The 11,242-nt window shown below is 35.0% G+C and overlaps 1 protein-coding gene across 1 annotated transcript in view; it reads right to left on the bottom strand.

Annotated features, from left to right (window-relative positions):
* Nucleotides 1–3,536: 3,536 nt before the first annotated feature.
* Snup (snurportin-1) overlaps nucleotides 3,537–11,242 on the bottom strand; it is a 73,723-nt gene continuing 66,017 nt past the window's right edge. Inside the window, exon 8 of the mRNA XM_081747959.1 lies at nucleotides 3,537–4,500. Coding sequence (XP_081604085.1) covers nucleotides 4,471–4,500 — 30 coding nt within the window. The 3' untranslated portion in view covers nucleotides 3,537–4,470. The remainder of the gene's footprint in view (nucleotides 4,501–11,242) is intronic.

Genomic DNA, 11,242 nt, shown 5'->3' with positions numbered 1-11,242 from the left:
ACTCGGTAAGACCTTTCCAACGATATATAACACATGCAGATCCCAGCGTACCACTTCAAGTATTTCAAGAGTACGCGCCCTTGTCATGTGAGACTGGAATTCGATTTCAGGCGGGAGTTAATGTGATTTGGACTCCACGTTAAGCTGCAGGTCCATGTCTTATACAGCCTTGCTCCTGAAAGGGGCGCTAAACTGCAAATCAAATTCTGTTCAACACTAATAATATTGAAGAATATGTAATATTGCACATAATATTATGTATAGAGGAAAAATATATAACTGTGATTTAAGTAGGCTATATAGCTATATCATTATTAACATTTTTATTATTTCTTAGTAACAATACCCATGTAGGACATGTTCATATAGTTACCTAATGTAACAATAGATTCTCAAACAGTTTTCATTTTAGTACGCGCTGAAACTATATAAATGATATATATCGAATATAAACTATCATTTCTTACGTAGCCTTCATAGAATGTACTGTTCATCTTTTGTAATCCAGGCTTCGGCGTCAGACGAAGACCATGGAATAATTTCTAATGTAATCGCAAACATTCCTCACCGGTCTGGTTAGATGGATTTTGGCGAATCTCTTTAGGCTATGCTGTCCAAGTGACTGAAATGTTAGTAGGAACGTCATTGCTTTGAAGGTTACCGGCGCCGCATTAACCATGACTTCACCAGATATGACAACACCGAACAAGACTTCTGAACATGGACAACCAAGATGGAAGCGACGCCGCAACTACGATATACAAGTCGGTTAACAATCCAGCTATTCTTGGGAAAGAGTGAATGCTCTATATTCTATTTATTGACTAGATCCTGCCTATCTGATATGACTTAACCTAACTGTGATGTAACCTGGGTGTGATTTACCACAATTTATGGAACATGGAAAAAGTGCTATGGACTATTTAGGATGGTCTACTTAAAGTTGAAGAAACCGGCCACACAGCAAGGATCAAGCTCTTGGATTTTGATCTAGGTATTGGCGTCCCAAGTTGACTAGCATTGGAGGGAGAGCCGTTTGCTTATCTGAAAAGGGCTTGGAGGATGCATGCGTACCTAGTTCGCATGAGATCTGGAATTCAATCTTGAACTACCTTCAGTTATTCTATCTGATTCCAGTGCAGATCTTATCACATGGTCTCTTTCCGAGCAGTGATGCAGGAAGGAAGTTAAACATTTTTTGTTCTACAACGAAGTTTCATGCAAGAGACCAACTATTCGACAGCCGAACAAACATATGCAAATATTGATCTACGTTGTCATAAATCTATTGGATGGAGACTGAGATCCACAACTGTAACTTGGACTCTAACTTTAATTCAATTTTGCGGACTATGTTCTAGTTCACTCCATGACAAGAAAAGGATAAATCCGATCAAGATTAATGTAATCTCGCTCTGCTGATTGAATTGGTGGATTGTTTTTCGTTGATTGTGTTGGTGGATTATACCTCACTGAAATTTACAAAAACTCAATGACGTAAAAGGATACATTCAGAACATTGACATTTTTGGTTGACTTCACAAGTTATTTGTAATTATTATTCCATTAATAAAAGACAACTTAATAAATTTGGAGATGTTAGTTATTTTACAACAATAAGTATTAGATAACCACATTGTTCAAGTATCTAAGAAACATATTTTAGTAAGTTCAAATTATCTTGGTAAATACGTACAAATAAAAAATAGTTACCGCTACTATTACTAATAACAATAATCATAATAGAAATGACAATCTTGAAACGATGAGTTGCATAGTACTATATACATATACAGAAAGCAATATCGGACTCTGATAAACCATTACTCAAAGAGGAAAACGCTGCTGAAGTTGAAAGATCGATGATACAGTAAATAGTTGACACGGTCTCATAGATCAAGAGAACCCTTTCTTGCTTCAGTGTTTGATTCTTGTTTAGGAAGAACTTCTGCTAAAGAACAAAGTAGCTAAAGTAGTGAAAGTTTGGTTTATGGTCGAGTTGGTTATTAAGGAATGGATCTGAGTGACTGCTTTGGTAGTTATGTTTTGAGAATCTTGGGGCTAATATTTGCCACCTACATTCAAGTAATTAATATTTTCTGTGATACTATTAGGGTCGGTATGACTAAAGAATGATTTCAAATTAGTTTTAGTGCGTTTCTGTTGGTGACAGTTACGAAGTACCATCAAGAAAAGCGGGGTGACAATTTAAAATGTGTAGGCTAAAGGCAGAAACTGTTCCAAACGTGAATCGAACTCACAACCTTATGATTAGAAGTCCCGTGCTTTACTACTGAGCTAACATGAACACCCCTTCCAAGATCCTTCTCAAGAAATAAATCTGAATTTCAAAGACAGTGACATTCACATCCGCTGCAAATGCTGTTTATTATTATTATTATTATGGATGCGATAACTATGTTCGCTGTCCTTCCTTTCATTGGAAATGTTCTTTTACGTACGAAAATGTAGGTGACAAAACCAGTACGTGTTCTACGTATGCATAGTTTCGAAATACTGTTTCAATGAATGTCACTTATTTCTACACTTAATAACATTTAAACATCTCTTATTACACCTAAAAGAAGACATACACATCTTCACAAATTTTTCCCAATTGCGAAGGTTCACTCTACACTTGGGGGGGGGGGGACTTTGGTTTACTGTTTTCGAAGATACCCGAAGTTGAGAATTTTCAGCTCAAAACAGCCCAATCAATGCGGCCAACCTTTTTTCGAAAAAAAAAAAATTAAATGAAATCTTTCAGTTTAACGTTTCACGATTATGCCCTTTAGGTTAAGGGAGACGGATGATGGAAGAATTGGTGGAATGAGAATGTGGGTGGAAACGGGAGTACCCCGAGAAAACCCACAGACAGATGTTGTTCAACTACAGCTACTTTTTTCGAATAGGCGTATAGGCGTACATTACTTCCTGTTTAAATACTGATTTCACATTATATTATTTCGCTTTAATTTTTTATTTAATATATTAAAACAAGTTGCAATAACTACCAAAAATAATTGTTCGTTGGCTCGTATACAAGTCAAAAGACTTTTTTGAAAGCAATATTAGTTTATTAGATTTTGTTATATGTAAAACGGATGGAGTTTCTGGTCAGATTCTCTAGTTAAATACGTATATTCTTGATGTAATTAAAATGGTGCATTAACGAAATTAATTCATGTGTAGTTTTCGCCAGAATTCGACTCGTTTCTGTCACACAAAAACGTAATATTTCATAACTTTTTACTTCAATTTTCGTGTTCACGAGGGCCGATTTAGTTAAAAGGACCAGGTTTCGCCCATGTGTCAGACAAAAGTCTAAATTTGTTGACTAGTGTTATTACCTAACAATGGCCACACACTTCACATGGGCATCCTCAGTGTTACCATTTCACACATCTTATGTGTAGGATATTACAAATATTTTATATTATTTTGATAATTATATTGTATATATTTTTACTTTTTTTTTTAAAAAAAAAAAGACTGATTTTCTCCGCCTCTATAGATAATAAAGAATCATCTAGACATCATATCAAATATTATATATTTATTTCAGAACTCATAACAAGGCAAACATTCATTCATTCATGAATGCTTATACACAACTTACGCAAGGAGTAGAATTCAATTTAATCTATTGAACAGTGTAAATGGTTTCTTTGCACCTGGCAGACACATCATCATACATAAATCTTACAACTTTATGTCATATTATTACATTTGACAAACTATTCTTTAATAATGCGTTTTTGAAGTTTTTAATCGTGGACATACTTTCACAAGTAAAGGATTCGAACAAGAAGCACACCGAATATCACAGAGACTAGAATTACACACTTTTTCATTTTTGTTTGCTACTGATTGTAAAATTTAATTATAATGTAAAAATGCCAAGGCACCTAATACTGAAATTCAATTGAAACATACATATATATAAAAGCTCACTATAAAGCCAAAAAGAAGGAAGAAAAATCTACACATAAAAGTAGAGAACTCATAGTTGTTGTTAATGAAAAATCTTATATTTTCAGCAAAGTTCATGGTTATTATGAACAGATGGTGCCTTTCATTAATGGAACTCAATTCCACTGGCCTTAAATACTAGATCGACTTGAATTATGCATTTATCGAACTTAATCTGACACCCCTTACGACTTTAACCATCACAGTTTTCCTCACTGTCCCATATATGTATATCAAAAACTCAAAATACGTCATTGACGATTATGCAGAAATAATAAAAAAAATATAGTGGGTATGAAATATTTCAGTCAGCAATGAGAATCCTCAATAACTCTCAAAATAACATTATTTGCACTATCAGTTGAAATAACAATTTCAAAATATAATCTGTAGCATTCGTCATTTTATATTCATATCGAAAACTCAAAACAAGTCTTTCAAAATAGCTTATATTTATTAAGAAAGAAAACACAATTGGATCCAAAGTGCTCGTCTGGTTTACTGCTCTTTCGAAACCTCTGTCTCCATCTGAAAAGAAACAGTCAAAAACGATTATTAAACTACTTCCGATTATTTTCATATCGATACTGCAGCATCTCTAGGCAGTTTTTTAGGAATTTAAAGTAATTTATTGTTTTCCAACCGCAAATCAATACTAACCTATACCATCCCTTAGCAACAAATAAAAAAAAACAGCATATATTCTTCGAGTCATGCAAGGAAACCGATTTTGTAATTCGTACATACACATCATAATATCACTTGAAATTACTTTAACTCTTAAAGAGTCTGTCTCCGTATTAAATGCAAGAAGCAATCCATTTATTTAATAAGGGTAATATGAACTACTTAAAGACAGAAACTGAAACATTTTAAATCATGTTTTCCTTCACAATACATAAAAAACTAACTTCGTTTGCGTCTGTAAGAAGTTTCCTCAACGGTTTCAACCACATTGGGTGGCCTTATTTACTACGTTAAGACATTCGCATGAAGTAAAATATATAACATCAAGAAAAAAAGAAACGTGTAAGAGAGAGACTAAGATTTAGTATGTACAGAAGAATTGTTAAATCGTCAATTTTTTCATAAAGAAATCGCCTTATTTTTTCTACACATACAACCAGCTTATCAAAAGCTATCATTTCAATTTTACACCCTTGCACTAAAAATTAAAATAAATGCGATTTTCGTGTGAATAACGTAACCTAGCGATCAAGGACACACAATAAATAGCCGAAACCGCTGAGAGAAACTCCTATAGACGCCAGGAAGGAGTTAAGTCTTTTCAGTTATCATTTTAATAGTATGAATTGCTAAACACAAACAAAACGAATTGCTCACTACATCATAGTAGGGAGTTCAAGAACTTTGTTTCCGCTTTATTACAGGAATAAAAACCATAATATAATAATTTCTCTGTATAATTTTCCAATAAGTATAAAATACTACTCAGTAGAGCAGTCAATACTTTTGAGATGGTCTTATTCTTACTCCGTTTGCTGTCAAAGCAGGCATTATAATGATTTGGAGATTTTTCATTTTTTGACCACGAGGAGGAGCATATGGACAGCATCAACTATTTCACAAAGTAAAAGAGAAAAGTGGCCCGAATATAGTACGATATTTTTAGTATAAAAACAATTTCGTAGAAACAATACTCGTATTATAATTATAGCCTAGCCTTTTACACTTGTAAAGAGAAAGTTTATTTTATAAGCCGCTTGACTGTACAATCTGCATTCCTTCCTCGTGACAGTGTTATGCCGTAATTCGTAAAGGTCAGAGTCTATAGGAAATAGGTCATGGCAATACGTCATGTTTAAGTTCGACTTGAATGACATCTTTTAAAAAAAATCTATTAAAGAGTATATTCACTGCACTTCCGCGGGATATTCAAATCAATCTGAGTATGTTCCTGTAGAGTACTGAATACTGAGTGGTATGTTTTCCATTATACAACATTTTAAAAATGTGTGTAATATTTTATAGACCTTCAAATATCTAGGATCAATATTAACAGACGAAAACCATATTCACAAAGAAATTAAATGTCGACTAAAAGCAGGGAATTCGTGTTATTATTCAGTTCAAAATCTTTTGTCGTCGCGAATCCTGTCGAGTAATTTGAAGCTTAAAATATATGAATGATAATCATGCCTGTTGTTCTGTATGGTTACGAAACATGGTCGCTTACTCGGAAGGAAGAACACAGATTGAAAGTATTTGAGAACAAGATCCTGAGACGAATATTCAGACCCAAGAGAAACGGAAATGTGGAATGGCGGACACTTCATAGCGAGGAACTACATAATTTATACGGTTTACCAAACATTGTTAGGATCATCAAGTCTAGGAGGCTCAGGTGGGCAGGTCATGAAGCCAGGATGGAAGAAAGTAGGAACGCTTTCAAATCTTAACTGGAAAACCAACCGGAAAACGACCATTAGGAAGACCTAGGCGCAGATGGGAGGACAATATTAAGATGGATCTCGCAGAAATAGGAATACAAAGTAGAAACTGGATCCAGTTGGCTAAGGATAGAAGTCAGTGGAAAGCTTTTGTGGACTCGGCATTGAACCTCCGGGTTCCATAGGCCATCCAGTAAGTAAGTAAGTAAGTAAGTAAGTGTAATATTTTATACTGTATACTTTTATTATTCCATTAAAATCCACTCAAAATCCTGGTATTGCATTATATTTGAGGTGATGCCATATTCAGACCAACACGGTATTTTCAAATAGTAAATAACTACACACGCGCGCGACGTATTTTTATTTGATTTTTGCAATATTTTTGGGAAACGTGATAAAATGAGAGCCGAACTGCTCTTAATTCCAAGACTGTTAAAGGATCTCTGTTTTCGGTATTTCGTGAAGAAAAATAAGTGCAATTATTTGCTATTATGCATTCCAAAGTAATTTCTCCATTTTTCCTGCATAAAGGGTATTATAATAAAACATCAAAATTAGAAACACAAACGTATCTAAGACAAACACGGTAACGAGCAAAACACGGACACGAACATAACTGACATTATGGGGATGTAAGACGCAATGCAGTGATAGCAGTGATAGGATGTTTTTCTGTTTCTTTCTTTGTATAATCAGGGATATAATGGAGGGTAGGCCTATACCCACCTTTGATTTTTGGAAACTATCGTATAGCTACCTAAAATTTAGGAAGTACGTGGGTATACGCTACATTCGATCTCTAGTATATTCACTTCATTGGAACAAATTACTGCTTTTCATATACTGTATTTCAAAACAACAAAAAGATCTCACTAAATAGCTAGTCGTTACGCTGCTGCCGCGAATGATGTCTTAATTCTTTTAAAATGTTTCTGTTTTCTGAGTGGCTATTGAGTTTTCCGAGAATCCTTTCTATAATGTGTAACGTATATAGGAACCACCATTTAAAATATAACGATTAATTTATATTATACTAGAGATGGCCAGAACCGGTTCCTGTTGGAACCGGTTTTCGGGTCTGAACGGATCCGGTTCTAGAAGATCCGATTCCGGAACCGGTTTTTCGGATCCAGGTCTGGAACCGGTTCTTCAGATTCAGGTCTGGAACCGGTTCTTCGGATTCAGGTCTGGAACCGGTTCCGCTAGAACCGAAACTTTATGACCATCCCTACGCAAACCCGAGCTGCTGGCAAGCTGTGAACAGTATGCTAGATGAAATGGTGGAAGCGACAGGCAGGCGCCCAGGCGACGGCAGCTTGTCTCATTTGGCTAAATAAACTGGGTAACTGGCAAACTCATTGGCTAAACAGGCAAACTGGCCAACTCATTTGGCTAAACACCCACTGGTTGACCAAAATTTTTTTCTGGGGGCACAAGCGGGTCTGGGCGGGGAAGGCACAAGCGCATGGTCCTCTTTGCATTATTTTTGAAGGTGAACTTTGTGCTTTCTTTACGGGTCTTTCGGATCCAGGTCTGGAACCGGTTCCTAAGATCCGGTTCTGGAACCGGGTTTTCAGATCCAGATCTGGAACCGGTTCCTAAGATCCGGTTCTGGAACCGGGTTTTCGAATCCATGTCCGGAACCGGTTCCAGAACCGGTTCTAAAAACCGGATCTCCGAGAACCCCACCGGAACCGGGACTTTGTGGCCATCTCTATATTATACATATATTTTACGTTACACTCCAGCCCACAGTCCGTGTAAGTTTTAAAAAATGTCACAATAATCCAATCACATTAAACTAGGCACGACAAATTATATCACTATTACCTTTATTCTCCGTAACTTTATTAATTATACTTTTTCGGTTGTCATAGCAACGTTTTAAACAAGTAACTATCTGCTGTTATGATAACTATAAATGCAGATTACACCTATAAAACCAACATATACTTTAACTATTAAGATTAAATCTTATTTCTTTCTATTTAGAATCAAGAACATATATATATTTTTTTCTTCTTCTTCTACACGACAGATTGTGCACTTTTATGCAACGTTGCCTAAAATCAAGATATAAAAATAGAAGAAATTACAAAATAGATATACAATATCGTTGTATAAATGGCTCCTGTAGAGGACTTCTTAAATTGGTTACAATTTAAGAAAGAATCCTGGACTGTTATATAATTTTACATATAAGTTTAGCCCTCGTATATATATAAATTACAATACATATACATTAATTTCATTTTATCTCATTCTTATATTTATTTAACAATTAATTCCATTTTAATTGTATAAAATTATCGACGAAGAGGACTAGTGAAAAAAAATATGATCAATTTATTAATTATTTAGGTCCTAAAAGATTCTTCAAATCAATATTATGGGAGCATTATGGGAGCTCGTTAACAAATCAACTCAGTATATGTTGACATATATGACATTTCTTCCATTTGGGTATAATTAACATAGCTTTGATAAACAATATTTGTATCGATGTATAGATGTAAACAGCATAGAATTTAGAAGAAGTGCGAATTACAAAGAAATTATAACAATATTCAAAGTGAAATAAAACAAAACTTGATCAATATCGTTATCAGGAACAATACAAATAAAGAAATTATTATATTAAGAATCAGCAAAGTTTATATGGATTAGAATACCGTATAACATACTTTATTTATTCAAGCATATCTATCATAACTTTTAGTAAATGATATTCGTATTCATATCACAACGTGCTGAATCTAGTATCCATCATTTTTATTATCTGTATAGAATTCAAACAAAGTATGACTTATAAATGAAATCATTACGATATTTATAGTGCACTAACACAAAATCAATTTAATATGTTTTTTCTCGGACGCCATAACATTAGATTAAGTTACATTGCCAAAGGGTTCGATTAAGTTGCATTGTACGCTACAATCTTGAGTACAGTACGGCGTGTCCTTTACTTCAATAGTACTTCGTTGTTTATTTCGAGAATTTCTGCCATCTAGGTAACTATTACGAAATCTAATTCGATAGAAATTAGATCTATTGTTTGACTGATTTCTAAATGCTGTACGATTAATATTTCTGTTGCTTCTGAAATTAGGTTCGATTACATTTGACTGATTCCTAAATGTTGTACGATTAATATTTCTGTTGCTTCTGAAATTAGGTTCGGTTACATTACCGGTACAATTGATAGTGCACTGCTCCGTATTCGTGTCCGATAAGTGTTCCTCATCAATCCAATGCAAAAATCCTGGGTCACGTTGTTTAGAAGGAGCTTCTTCATAATTTTGCTCATCGTTATCCCGCTCTTCCTCCAACTGAAGTCTAACGCTGCTTCAATTAATGATTTAGTCGAACTAAACGGCAATCCTGTTTGTTCCATTTTCTGACGAAGAGCCATTTTAATTCTTGATGGATCCACTCCTATTTGAAGATCAACCACAGCGGACTCAGTGTTCATCAGGCCTTGCATCTCTTCATCTGTTACTTCTCGAAGTTGATGACTGGAAACAGGAGGAACTACTGGATTTCCTACAGGAAGTTCTCGACATGCTACTTGACTCGGAGACTCAATAGGTGAACATTCTCTGGTCGCATTCACTTCTTGCAATTCTCGGATCTGATTGATATGTTCATTCACCTGTGTTTCAACCACATCTATTGCACTTTGTACAATTGTAAATTTGGTGTTGATTTGCTGTGTTATCTGATCTAATTTATTATCCATTCGCTGAGTCATAACCTGTGTAATTTGTTCAAATCTAGTATCTATTTGTTGAAATCGAGTATCCATTTGTTGAATTTTTTGTTCTAGCTGAGTATCCATTCTTTGCTGTTGCTGCGATGTTTGGTGGGACATTTGCTCTAGCTCGAACTCGTTTTTCACGGGTGCACTCACATTGGCCACAACGGATGAATAATATTACGCGCCGCCTTTTAATCAAGGGATCCCGACTTCGATTCATAGGGGCTACAAGAGGTTCAAAGCCAACGGTATGTCGGTACTGAGAATGATTATAAGACTGAAACAACCAGTGCGCACATGTACCTAGGGCATGCACTAAAATTATTAAATATAAATATATATATATATATATATATATATATATATATATATATATATATATATATATATATATATATACAAATATGCAACACGTTTTATTTCTAACACGAGGGACTGTGGATCTACCAGTCTGTAATCGTATACAAAATTGAAGTTACATAAGCTACTAAAAGCATATGTCAGGAAGTGTGTTCAAGCGATACTGCAGAAAGCACAAGGGATTCCCAGACATGCTCGGACCTAGCGGTTTGTCGAAAGTTTGGAAAACGTAAACCTTGGAATGCGTTAATGGGAAGTCGATCTAAAGGCTACATGGGGGTCATTGTGTCTTCTGTGCAGGATTGTCTAGCAAAAAAACAATGGTAAAACGTTTGCCAAGAAATAATGATAAAACTGATTATTTAATCAAGCTGGTAAAAGATATGGGCAATCTCCCAAATGAGGTAATCTCCCAAAATACCAGCCCAAATATCCACTGTGAACGTGTATTGGTGACCGATATGGATTATGGAGTACAGATTTTCGTTGTCACATACATGACTATTCCGACTATTCAACACAATATATTTTGTAAAGCACGCTTCATCACTAAAGTTTATCTGGTTGGAAATACAGGATTATGCTCACACATTCGATGAAACCACTCATAGAAATTCACACGTGGACCGTAATTATCTGACAGAAGCTGTACTTTTAGTAAATGATACGCACTTAACTCCAGTTTTGTAATATTAGCCATACAGCGACATAGTTTGTTCCTCGCGGGGTCGTGGTG

The sequence above is a fragment of the Thermobia domestica genome, chromosome 2 (assembly GCF_964235325.1).
Source record: "Thermobia domestica chromosome 2, izTheDome1.hap1.1, whole genome shotgun sequence".
Lineage (NCBI taxonomy): Eukaryota > Metazoa > Arthropoda > Insecta > Zygentoma > Lepismatidae > Thermobia > Thermobia domestica.
Note: the sequence above shows the minus strand (reverse complement) of the source record. Positions and strands in the feature narration are given on the sequence as shown.